Consider the following 13,069-nt stretch of genomic DNA (forward strand, 5'->3'; position numbering starts at 1 on the left):
TGACGCGAGAGGTGAGAAACTTGATCTACAGCCGGGATGAATGAACCATTTGGCAATTTAAACTTTTGAAACAGCCTACTAAAGCTACTTGCAATATGATTCGCGGAAAGTAAGTGCAGGCAGAAGACCGCCCGATTAAAACTTTCGAGGCAACGTGTAAAGGTGCACGTAATATGATGCGCAGGACATTTTAGCCTGGAAACAAATGAAGCGAAAGCATGAAATCCGATCACAGATGGTCACCGAAGATGCAGTCGTAATGCCAGGTGCGAACAGCTGTATGTCTCACTCTGCTGTCCACTCGTGATCTGATCGGCATGTTGAAGCACGTTAGTGCTAGGTGTGAACGTGGCCAAAGAGGAACTATAATTTCTTACGGTTTTGTAACGGTGTATGATTTGATGCACTATCTCAATAGACTGTAAAGGAGCTATTTGATGTGCACAGTTTTGTGAGCAGCACCTAAAACGTCATCGACTGTAGCAAGCGGGTCAGTGCAGTGCTCTCTCCTGGTTGGGCAGCATGTGATGTTTTACCATGGTGGCCTAGTCAGTTTACGAGTGTGGTGAAAATCAATGCTCTTTAGGTTAAGTAACAGAGCAGTCTGTATTTAAACACGACCGGTTCGGCTAATAAGGTGGTTTGTATCAGCTCTCTTCCCTGGGAGAAGGTACAATTGACTATATTGCCATGTCCTTCAGGGCAATATCGATAAACTTCATCATTGCTCATATGCTCGTCCGTCACCATTTAGGACACACTGTTCTTCCGAGCAACTTTCAGAATCGCTTTGTCTCGTAAAAGTGATGTCCACTAGGTGGCAGGTCAGAGCTGAAACACTATCCAGCAAGTTACCATGTCACCCTGTTAATCGTTTGCGTTTTCATGCCAATCTTTCACTTCTAAGTTTTCTACATTGTGTGACTCCGATCACTTCATAAGACCTTACGCTCAAGCTACACTGCCGTTGTTGTTCATTTCTGTGTATTACAGTTTGGATCATGTTATACGATGTATTTTATTTTAGACGCGTTGTTTTAGAGTCCTAATCATTTCAATGACGTTCTGATGTTTTTCCCTTTGCTTTTGTTTAGATCACCTACCAGCTGCGCTTCATGCTTAAAGCTCGTGTTGACGCGGTGCCTCATGCCAACGGAGCGGTCCGCTTCTTCTGTGACCCCACCTTCTGGGCCAAGAATGTCGTAAACCTCGGTAAATAAAATGCACATAAAAAAATCCCAATGTTAAGGCAAAACACTATATAAACATTCGAGTTAAATCGTATTTTTTTTTTCTCCTCTTGCTTAGGGAACCTGGTGATTGAGAAGGTTCCCCCACCAAACCCCCACCCTCCCAATATGATGATGGGGCAGCAGATTTCACCAGGCCACAACACCGCAGGAAAACACCCTGGGCAGATCAACCTGGCACAGCTGCGACTTCAGCACATGCAGCAGCAGGCTGCTTTTGCACAGAAACAACAGCAGCAGCAGCAGCAGCAGCATCAACAACAGCAGCATCAACAGCATCAACAGCAGATACAGCAACAAATGCGCATTGCCTCGCAAATATCCCAGCATCCACGACAGGGAGGACCGCCTCAGATGATTCAGCAGCAGGTGAGTGGTGTGTGTGTGTGTGTGTGTGTGTGTGTGTGTGTATGTTTGGGATGGCTAGTGCATGTATTTGCATTGCATTATGTTTAATGTCAGTAGACTATAAACATCGAGATTCTGAAACTTTCTATGAGTGTGGGTTCTTTGCAGTTTTCCCTTTTTTTTGTACGTACAAACTAATAGCTCTAGGGTTAATGTTTCGAAATAATAGTAAGCTAGGAATAAAAATAGTGGCGAAAAGTAGAGGCGATTCCCCTGCACAGATATTCCCTCAGATTTTAATTAGTACTCTAATTAGTGTTTGATTTTGTGTTCTTTCTTTTTATTTTATTATTTATTATATTCATTACCGCTAATGAGCATCGTCTCTGTTTTAGCCGCCAAGACTCATCAGTATGCAGTCGCTGCAGAGGGAGGGTGTTAACGGTGGGCCCCACATGTACCCCCCACCCCCTCACCTGCGCATGGCCAACTCGCAAAACCGCATGCCTGTGACCCAGCCCCGCCTCAACGGCCAACCATATCCCATGATGCAATCACAGCTCCAGAGACAGGTCAGTGTGACGTGTTTTACATTGCAGAATCAGGAGTTGTTTAACCTCATTCCACAGCCTCCCTTTCGAAACCGACCCATTTTCTCTTTCCCCTGCAGCATTCCAACCCCGGCCACGTCGGCCCCTTCCCTGCATCATCCCTGCACAACGTCAGTGCTGCCAACCCCACCAGCCCCACCAGCGCCAGTATGGCCAGTGCACATGGCCACCGGGGGCCCACCAGCCCTGTGGTGGGCCCCATCGAGCTCATTCCTTCAGTGACCAACCCTGAGAACCTGCCCTGCCTCCCCGACATCCCCCCCATTCAGGTACATACACAGTGCTCTTGAACTGATCTGATTTGTACAACATGCTAGGTTCCACCCACTGAAATGTTGTTGTTGTTTTTTGTTTTTTTTTCTTTCCCCTGCTGTTTGTCAGTTGGAAGATGCAGGTTCCACCATGTTGGACAATCTCTTAAGTCGCTACATTTCCGCTAGCACACAACCTCCAACTCTGGCATCTAACAACAACCTCAACTCCTCACCGGGCCCCTCCACACACTCTCCAGGGTCCTCAGGTATGTCGGTTTAATGTATATCCGTCATGTGTTTTTAAAAATAAAATAAGAACATAATAATGTAATAAATAACAGCAGTGTCCAAAAAAGAACATAACAATAAAAAATTGCTGTTACTAAAATATTATGTAGTGTAAATAAAATCAATATTTTGTGCCAACAATTGGGTAAACAAATGTAATTGCAAGCAAACTGACTGAAAATATTCAAATAAATACAGTGAGATATATATATATATATATATATATATAAAATCTCACTGTATTTATTTGAATATTTTCAGTCAGTTTGCTTGCAATTAATCTCTCGTGTTATATCTCATATATCTCTCTATATATGGGACATATGGTAAATGGCACACTTATATAGTGCTTTTATCCAAAGCACTTTACATGGTGTCCCATTCACTCACACACCAATGGTAGCAGAGCTGCCATGCAAGGCGCTAACTTGCCATTGGGAGAAACTTGGGGTTCAGTGTCTTGCCCAAGGACACTTCGGCATGTGGGCCGGGAATCAAACCGCCAACCCTACGATTAGTGGATAACCCGCTCTACCACCTGAGCGACAGCCGTCCCATACATACATACATATATATATATATATATATATATATATATATATATATATATATATATATATATATATATATATATATATATATATATATATATATATATATATGTATATATATATATATATATATATATGTGTGTGTGTGTGTGTATATATGTATGTTTGCATGTGTATGGATGTTTTTGTTTTGAATGCATGTTTGTGATGTTTTCCAGGGTTATCAAGCTCACTCACTCCTGCACGGCCGTCCAGCTCCTCCAGCACAGGAAGTCGCGGCAGGTAAGTGGTGCAGTGCAGTAGCTCAAACATACTGGTGCACTTTTTCCCTTTGTCTTGGTCATTAGATCACTTCCCTAAAGAGCACAGTGATATTTAACAGCAGCATGTTTGGGTGAACATATGCACGCTGCACACAGTGTTTTTTCACACGGATGTGACTGTAAAATATTTTTTTGTTTTAGCACGGGATGAATTTTTGTTAGCACATACGACAATATTGCTGGATTGTACAGTCCTTGATTTGAATGTCACCTGCTAAAAAACAACACTGAAATCTGAAATGTAATTAATTATTAGTGGTTTTATTGTAGATGACTTTGTTGTGAAAGCATGCTCAGTTGTGCATGGGGGTGTGTGTGTGTGTGTTGCAGCCGAGGGTCAGCGGGCAGTTCAGGGCCTGGGAACGCAGCTGCAGAACAGGTGAAGGTCAAACAGGAGCCTGGTGCGGAGGAGGAGTGTGGATTCTCTGGGGCCAACGTCAAGTCAGAACGGAGCAAAGATGGCCGACGGAGTGCCTGCATGGTATTCTGACTTCTCTCTGTTTTAGCTCTGCCTTTAAACACACTTCTGACTGCATTATCTTTGTCAATAGTGCAGCTGTGAATCAAATAATTCCCATTCTGGTTAATTATGCTTATGTCAGGCATTGTACTAGTTTTAAGGCCTTATCACACCAAACACAGGCGTTTGTATTCATTTTTGAGGCTAATTTTTTTTGCCAAAATGTTGTTGTGCCCTAATCCAAATTTCAGGACTGAATTTCTACTTGTATTAATAAGTCATAACTGGAGCATCCCAGTTTTAGAGCACTGAAAATGTGCAGAAAATTCCATTGACTCCTTTTAAAACTGATAACCGTTGTCTAGATAGGAAACTTAAAAGTTGTTGAGCAGTTCCTTGCTATATTAGTTACTTTTCGAATTTGTAATAATTGTGAAGCTCTTTACATAAGGATGCAAAAGAAATAAAGTGCTTGGAGGCATGGTGTTGTAGCAAAATAATCGGTGACCTGGATGGTGATTGCAACCTGACGCAAAGTGTAATTAGTTACCTCTTGCCATGCTTACAACTGTTATTTATTAAAAAAGCGACATTTTTATCCATTTATAGTTATAGATATTAAGTTCCTGTTATCACGTACATAATAACTAGAGGTCGACGGCTCGGTTTTGCTGATTAATCAGCACGATAACCGATTGCTGGAACTATCGGTTATGGCAAAAATCCACACAGATAGTTTATCCTGGTTGCATCCTTTGCGAAGCAGCTGAGAAGTGTCTGCTGTCTTCATAAAGTGTGAGAGCGGCTTCTAGAGGTGAAATAAAAAACTATCCCTGACAAATTTTGTCATGTTGTTTGAAATGTTTTTGAATCATTTTGGATGCCTCTATTTTTGTTATTTGGCGGGTTACTTTTTGGTTCGGTTTGGATGCATATCTTTTATTTACTTTAATATTTGTTAATATATATTAATATTTATATAATTATTTAATTAAAATAAGTACAGTACATTTTCTTGGTATAGTCACTACTGTTTATTTTTGTAATAAATTTCAGCAGTATTTGAGTATCTGTTGATTAATTATTTAATCGGTTACTACCCAACTTGGTTATCAGTATCGGTCAACCTCTAGTTTAACGGTGATAAACGGCCGTTTCCTCACCAATCTCTTTTTGTCACGTTACCGAGAAATCAGATTTGAGACTTCAGCAGCAGTCTTTATCTGAACATCATGTGATTATGTTCAGGTTCAAGCACATTTAGGGGATAAAACATTTTCAAACTGGGTGTGCATTAGCATAAAGTAGTGTGTATGTGTGTGTTTAGAATTTTCATTATACAAAAAAAAACAAACACAAACAACAGAGACTAATTCGTCTTCTCCTTGTGTCCAGATGAGCAGTCCGGAAGCCAGCTTGACTCCTCCTCTCCCTGTACTCGGTTCCGTGTCCACCGGTTCTGTGCAGGACATTTTAAGGACATTGGGAGAGAACATTAAAATGGAGCCCCAGAGCGAGAACCAGCCGCCGTCCTGCAGCAGTACGCAAAAGCCGAGCTCCAATAGCAGTGCTCACTTCACCAACGGGACCCAGACCACTCTTTCCCATCGCTCTCAGAGGAGCAACGTTGGTGGCTCTCAGACGAACGCCACCAGCCAGTCGAACACGGACGGAAAAGAGGACGACCCGAACGAAGACTGGTGTGCAGTGTGTCAGAATGGGGGAGAACTCCTGTGCTGCGACCGCTGCCCTAAAGTCTTCCACATCACCTGTCATGTTCCTACACTCCGCTCCTCACCCAGGTTAGCACCATCCTAACATACTGCTGCATGGTTTGTAGGATTTTATTTACTCATGATCTCCCTTTTCTTCTTTTTAAAAAAAAAAAATTATTAATGATTTGTAAAATTTATATTTCATGTAAAGTAAGACGATGTTGTCATAACCATCTAACGACTGACAAGTAGTATTTTTAGTGTTTAGCAATGTAATGTACTGTAATAGCACATTAAAGTTCAATGGCTTCTTATGAGGACTCGAGACCGGTACATTTTATTTAAGGCACATTTGAATCCTAAATGCATCCTGTGTCCATCTCATCAAGCATATATGGTTACTACTTCCATGAGTGGACAAATCAGTAGCCCAGACATGTGACTTTTGATGCAAATGTAAATAATTTCAGTGTAATTATTCTGATTACACTTGCATGGCCACATATGCATCCCGGCAGGACACAAGTATAAAAGTAGCTCAAATCTTTAAAAACATTATTATTATTATTATTGTTGTTATTTTATTAATTTATTTTTATAAAAACCACAGATCGGATTTGTGTATCTTGACTCACGTGTTTATTTCAGATGTTGAGCTCTCTTTTTCTCCTTTCTTCTCTCCTTATTTTCTTCTCATACAGTGGAGACTGGATGTGCACGTTTTGTAGAAGTCTGACCAACCCTGAGATAGAGTATAATTGCGATGATGATCCTCCTAGTAAGAAAGACCTGAGTGAGCAGGGTCTGAGTCCTGAGGACCAGAGGGTGAGTTCCTCAACCTGAACTGTTTTTATTTATTTTTTTTATTTTTGTTCCAGTTTAAAATAGTCTGTTTCTTGGTGCTAAGGAGAAAGTACAATTGATGTACATTATATTCGTGAGCGTGTGATGGTTTTTCTTCAAGTTTAGTTTCCTTTTTAATGGTTTCTGTTTCTGTTTTTCAGAGATGTGAGCGTCTGCTGCTTTATTTATTCTGCCATGAGTTGAGTATAGAGTTTCAGGAACCCGTTCCTTCTTCGGTAAGATCACCAAAATGTCATGCCACTATAGTAGTGTTGCTTCCAAAACTTTTTTTTTTCTTCTTGTCAGGTTTAACCTTTTTAAATGTTTATTACCGAGTCTGCCTGCTTTGTGTTGAACACACCAGTGTAGTGTTCACGTCGTGAACCTGTTTGTAAGGGTTATTAATCGACATACTATATGTCGATTAATCTTCTATAACAGCAACTCTGGTAGTATTCCGGCTGTAATTCAAATCGCAGGCTTATATTAATGCCCTCAGGTTTATGTGAATGTACTCAGGTTTATATTAATGCATACTTTTATAGCTGCTATAACATAAGGAATAACAGGACCTGACTCATTTTGTGGACGTTCCACAACAAGTTTTAGTTGTATTAGTAGTTATTAGTAAGTAAGAAAGTATTCTGTGTTGTCTAGTGAATGAATAAATCATTGGTCTGTAGTTCCTGTAGTGTAAGAGCAATAAAACACTTGGGAGTGTGCTGTTGTAGGAAAATGATTACATGTTTGAAAAGGGCACACACGGTTATGTTGTATTGCTTACTTATTTTAAAGCCATTTAAACTTGGCAAAAAACCCCCCAAACAAACATATTTTCTCATGCAGTTTGTGTTTTCATGCCAAAGCCTTCCAGGTGCCAAGCAGACATGTGTTAGGTTGTTTCACATTTCCAGCTGAGTTCTATACAGCCCAGATTTATGCATTGGCTTTTTTTTTTTTTTTTACCAGGTGCCCAACTACTATAAGATCATAAAGAACCCCATGGACCTGAACCTGGTGAAGAGAAAACTGCAGCTGAAGCACACGCAGCATTACCAGAGCCCCAAAGAGTTTGTCTACGATGTCCGTCTGGTGTTCAGCAACTGTGCCAAGTACAACGAGGTGAGTGGGAGCATGTCCACGCCAGCTAAGGGTCTGGGACTGGGTTGCATGCAGGGGTTAGGATGGTGGTGTGTGTGTCTGTGTGATTTGGATTTTATTCTTCCCTATTTGCAAGTGGTTTTGGATAAATGCATAACCAAACAAATAGATGTAAACGTTTCGGTGTCGGAATCGGCACAGAAAGCAGTGTGTTTTGCATGAGTATGGTGCACCGTGTACACTCGATCTTTCGTAACACACCCATACTAACAAGTGAATGGACCCGATTATGGATATGAACGTTTTGGCGTGTTTATGAATGCAGTGGCTGTTCAGCAATTCAATTATTTGATTTCATTTAATTAATTTCCCTCCAGTACTACATTTGTGTAACACACATTGCACGTTTGTTTTTTTGTTTTGTTTGTTTTTATGTAAAAATCCAGATGTTGTCTGATGTCGAGTTCAGTGGTGTGGCGCTTTCTCACAGTAACTTGAAAGAAGCCTTGGCTAGATGAAGGTGTCTGTTTATGCAAATGACATCACTTTTACATAAATATGTAAAACGGTTCCAATTAACATATTGGATGATCCAGAGTGGCAGGTTGTACACTATGAAAAACATGGATAAGCAAATAGATTTGAATTGCAAAACCTACTCGTCATCGTTTATCAAACCCGAAGCTCACCAACATTATAAAGATGTATTCCCTCACCAATTATGTAAGGAATAAAACCTGATTGAATGCAGTGGTGCGATGCAGCCTGGTGTGAATGGGGTTACTCTCTTCCTCACACCACTCCATTGTTGATTCTTTTCCTATTACAGCATATCCCGTAGTGTTCTATTCCTTTCATACCACATCTGTGTGATCAACAGTGCTCACTACCACCATCGTCTAAACACCAACTGGGAGAATGGTGTTTATCCTTGTTGTTTAGTTCCTACAAGGCACATCAAAGTTGTTCTGGAGGCTTCCATCTGTAGCTCCTCTGTCACACCTGAATTGCATACCAAAGTTGTTTACTTTAATCGAATAATCAAGTAATTATTTCTTATACAAAAGTCTGATTTGCTAGCTGTCCACTTTCTGTGTCTCTTCACATTGGTGTCATTTTCATGTTTGTCATCATTCGTACCTGGTATTAACATTAACGGTTTTAGAGAGGTCAGACATGTATGACCAGATAAAATTGATCGTATGAAGACTAACGCATCCCCCAGTGTATTTCCAGAAACCAGGGAAAAGTCACTAAAAACTTTCAATTACAAAAAAAAGCGAACTTGGATAAAGGGAAATCCAAATAGCAATAAAAAGTAGGAAAGAAAGTAGTAGTGCATCACTTTTTAAGTGCCTTTGAATAATAATTGGTCTATAATGTTAAACTCCTTTAGACAGAGTAAACATTAATATGAACAGGCAAAATTATAAAGCCTTTCATTTTTGACCAACAGTAATGTGCTATTTTTACTTGTCCTCAAACAGTTCCTTATAAACTTTTAGACCGAATCCCAAAATGGCTTTGTTTACCATGTATGAGGGTGAGTCAAACAAAAAACCCTGTTAATGCCTTTTTTTTTTGTCTCTTTTTTTTCTCCATTTATTTTTTTTTTATATATATAGTAGGGGTGTAACGCTGCATCATGTGTCATGCATCATGAAAATGTGCGTTTCATATTTGTAGAAATCAGCATATTCTGTTAAAATTATGCATATAATGCAGTTGCACTGTCTGAACACCAGAGTTCCCAATCTGCGCAACCTATAGAGTTTAAATGTATAGAAAGCAAGCTGGTCACATGATCACATTCTTTCATGGAGAGCCTGTGGCATTACCGGGAATCATCTGCACTTGTGAAGTGACGGATGGTTTCGCATCATAGTGATGACATAGGTTACAGGTTATATGACTACACAACCATGTTCCAACATGCAAAATGAGCTCTTCAGCAGCTTTCAAACAACACCAGCCCCACCAGTGATCATTTTCCCTCGGGTCTGAGATCTTGTATATTCTTAGATTAAACCTCTTTTCTTTTTTTTTTCTTTTTTTTTTCCCATTACGATACAGAAATTTAAAAAAGGAGTCTTTTCATGAAGCCAGTGTCACGATTCGAATCGTGACCAGAGTGTATCGTTACACCCCTAATATATAGTCATTTGGCAAACACTTTTATCTGAGCAGATGAGGGTTAATAGTGGCAGCTTGGCAGTAACAGGGTTCAAATGAAAAGAACTGTAACAAATGCAGTTTATTTGAAATATCCTTGAGTACATACGAGTAAAATAATAAAGGACAGTCTAGAAGTGATTCATGACATCCAGTCTCAGTTCTCTGAAAATGCCCGCCTGCCTCAGCTGTCCACTCGTGATTGGATCACCTGAGGAAGATGCTAATACCAGGTTTTAAAAGCAGCCTAGCACTCCGGTTTACAGCTCATTTGTTTACGATCAGATCTTTGCGGTGCTTTGATTGTTGAGTGCAGTTGTAATTAAATCTACATTTATTAAGCACCTTAAAGGTCGATTCATGAAATGCCATCATGGCACAAAAAAAGCTCTTATTGTATTCATTCTTTAATTAAAGTGATGAGTGAAGAGATTATTAAAGACCACAAGACTTCCAAAGGCTTTGTTCCCAGTGAAGTTCCCGCGTCTCCGCTCACTGTGTTCCAGCTCTTCATCTGTGATCGGCGTTCATGACATTCACTACTTTTTATTTTTTTTCACATTCAGTGAAAACATCTTGAAGTTTTGTTCAATTAATTTTTCCCTGCAAAAATCTTGGCACTATGAGGTTTTTAATTTAGGAATTATGTGTACGTGACTACAGTATTCTTTCTTGCAATGACTCTGCTGGAATCAATGTCAAAGAAGCACTATATACTTGTTATTCAATTAGAGAATGTTATTTTTATTTTTGGCATACAATTTGATAGAGACATCAAAGACATTGGATTTTTTTTTTTTTCTCTCCAAAAAATGGGTAAAAAAAAATTTGGCAAACATACTTATTTTATTTATTTATTTATTGATTTTTTTTTATTTTTTATTTTTTTTTTTTTGGGCAGAATGAATATTGTGCTCCTTGGACATTTTGTGCTCCTCAAATACAGTTGAGGTTGTCGCCTCTCTGTATGTATGGTATAAAATATTTCTTCCCCCTTTCTGTTTTTTCCCTTTTTTTTTCTATTTTATTGCACGATCGCCACCCCTTTTTAGATGTCTCGAATAATCCAGGTATATGATGAGGAGAAACAGAGTAATGTGCAGGTAAGCCGTTCCGTAACACACACCGATGGAGGGTTGGGCAGGTGCGTTGGCGTCCGAGCCACTTAACCCTCTGCTCTAATTCTCCCCTCTTTTGCTCTCCTTCGTCTCTCACTCTTCTCTATCTCTCTGTCTCTTTTCTCCTCCCTCCCTCCCTCCCTCCCTCCCTCCCTTTCTCTCTTCCCTTTCGCAGGCTGACTCTGAGGTCGCCGAGGCAGGAAGGGCTGTGAGTCTGTACTTCGAGGAAAAGCTGGCTATGATCTTTCCCGACCAGAGTTTCCCAGTAGAACCGGAGAAAAGATCCCGGGACGAGGGGACCGCCGAGGAAGAGGCAGAGGACTCGGACGACGATTTCGTGCAGCCAAAGCGGAAGAGGTTAAAACCCGAAGAAAAGCCTTTACACGTAAAGTGAAGGGGATCCTGCACTACGTAGGAGCTGCAAAACCAGTGTTTTTGGTCTTCCTTGCAATCTCTCGCGCATTCTGCTCTGACTGACTCACGCTGGACTCGACGGTATCCAGAGCACACGTTCCTGTCCTGCTTACTACGAAGGTTTATTGTAAATAAGTATGAACTATGAAACATGAGTCTTAGTTTTTCTTTTTTTGGGGGGGGAGATGTCATCAGATGAGTTGGATTCTGTCTCTAGTCTTTGTCTCATCAGAGGGTGCTGACGAGGACAAAAAAAAACAAAAAAACTTGTATTTAAAACTAAGTTTGGACTTAATAAACACTTGGTTTTTCTTTTTTTTTTTTTTTTTTTTTTTTTTTTAAAGAATATCATATATGACCACATTTGTAAATCTGTTGTGATTTATGCTTTATAAAAGGACTGAAACTCCCATCTACTCGTCTTGCTGTATGATAAATATTTACGGCTTATCTTTGCTCTTGTATACGTGCATTTGTTCCGTTGCAGTTTTGTGCTCTTCTGTAAATAATTCATCTCAGTTTGAGAGATTGATAAATGGTAATTTTCCCTCCCCCAATAAAACAGTCACCACTGTATTTTCTCAAATCTCAGACTCCCCTTTCAGGTGTATATATGTCGTTATGAAAGGTTTTCACGAGGAACTAAGCTAAACATGGCTGAGTCCACCTGTTTGTGTCACAATGAAAGAACACCAAGATGTAATCTCGCCAGCAGATGGAGTTTAACATGAATATTTTATTTTAATACAACGTGGCATTTTATTGCATTAATCTTTGAGGGGGGAAAAAAGTAAAAAGGTGGATTATTAGATAACTTGTATAATAGTTGTGAATTGAAAGTATGCATTGCAGTATTGACATACAGTAGCTTCTGGCTAGTTTCTTAATTTTAAGCTTTTTTGTTGATATTTTTCCTGCCCAGAAACTAACTCCACCCCCAACCACTGAGACCTACATGAAGACCTTTTCACTTTTTAATCTCTTTTTGTTATTCTTTCTTATACACTTGTACACCTGCTCATTCGTTCAATTATCCCGTCAGCCAATCAAAAAAGACCAGCTAACGTTTTTCTTATTTGCAGCTGCACTATTTTGGTGAGCCGGTGCCCAATGTAGCTTCAGATGACAGGAGGTTTTTGGCTGACAGGAGTGAAACTCTTCTGCTGATGTAGCCCATCCGCCTCAAGCGTCGACCTGATCAGCGTCTTGAGATGCTTTTCTGCTCACCACACTTATCAAGTGTGGTTATTTGTGTCACTGTAGTCTTCATGAACCATGAACCAGTCTGACCATTTTCCTCTGCGCTGCCCTAGCCACAAAACCAAGCAACTCACTGGCCATGTATAGTGTCAGCAGATGCTCACGAATGTTTTAGTTGCTATTGCAATTTGCTTCCCAGGAAACGGAGGGCTGTAAAACTTACAAACTGCACCTTTAATGTCCGTGTAAAACCAAATCATCTTGCTGTTGTGTGATTATCTATTCAGCTTGTACAGTTAGAGGGTAGAGAAGGATTTCATGGGACCATTTTAATCATAGGCAAAGACAAACAACCACTGGTTTAAAATAAACAAATAAACAAATAAAGTGCATACTTTGTTGAAAAAAGAGGAGCTGACCG

The 13,069-nt window shown here is 40.0% G+C and overlaps 1 protein-coding gene across 2 annotated transcripts in view; it reads left to right on the top strand.

The window, feature by feature from the left end:
• trim33 (tripartite motif containing 33) overlaps window positions 1-12,034 on the top strand; it is a 31,677-nt gene extending 19,643 nt beyond the window's left edge. The window contains exons 8-20 of one of the 2 annotated variants that reach the window (XM_017468095.3): window positions 1,095-1,212; window positions 1,309-1,619; window positions 1,994-2,170; window positions 2,269-2,478; window positions 2,591-2,729; window positions 3,521-3,584; window positions 3,956-4,106; window positions 5,481-5,887; window positions 6,502-6,625; window positions 6,805-6,879; window positions 7,613-7,765; window positions 10,969-11,019; window positions 11,210-12,034. In XM_017468095.3, coding sequence (XP_017323584.1) covers window positions 1,095-1,212; window positions 1,309-1,619; window positions 1,994-2,170; window positions 2,269-2,478; window positions 2,591-2,729; window positions 3,521-3,584; window positions 3,956-4,106; window positions 5,481-5,887; window positions 6,502-6,625; window positions 6,805-6,879; window positions 7,613-7,765; window positions 10,969-11,019; window positions 11,210-11,428 — 2,199 coding nt within the window. In that variant the 3' untranslated portion in view covers window positions 11,429-12,034. The remainder of the gene's footprint in view (window positions 1-1,094; window positions 1,213-1,308; window positions 1,620-1,993; window positions 2,171-2,268; window positions 2,479-2,590; window positions 2,730-3,520; window positions 3,585-3,955; window positions 4,107-5,480; window positions 5,888-6,501; window positions 6,626-6,804; window positions 6,880-7,612; window positions 7,766-10,968; window positions 11,020-11,209) is intronic. The other variant, XM_017468096.3, reaches the window with a different exon arrangement.
• The last annotated feature ends 1,035 nt before the right edge of the window (window positions 12,035-13,069 follow it).

The sequence above is a fragment of the Ictalurus punctatus genome, chromosome 5 (genome assembly GCF_001660625.3).
Source record: "Ictalurus punctatus breed USDA103 chromosome 5, Coco_2.0, whole genome shotgun sequence".
Classification (NCBI taxonomy): Eukaryota; Metazoa; Chordata; class Actinopteri; order Siluriformes; family Ictaluridae; genus Ictalurus; species Ictalurus punctatus.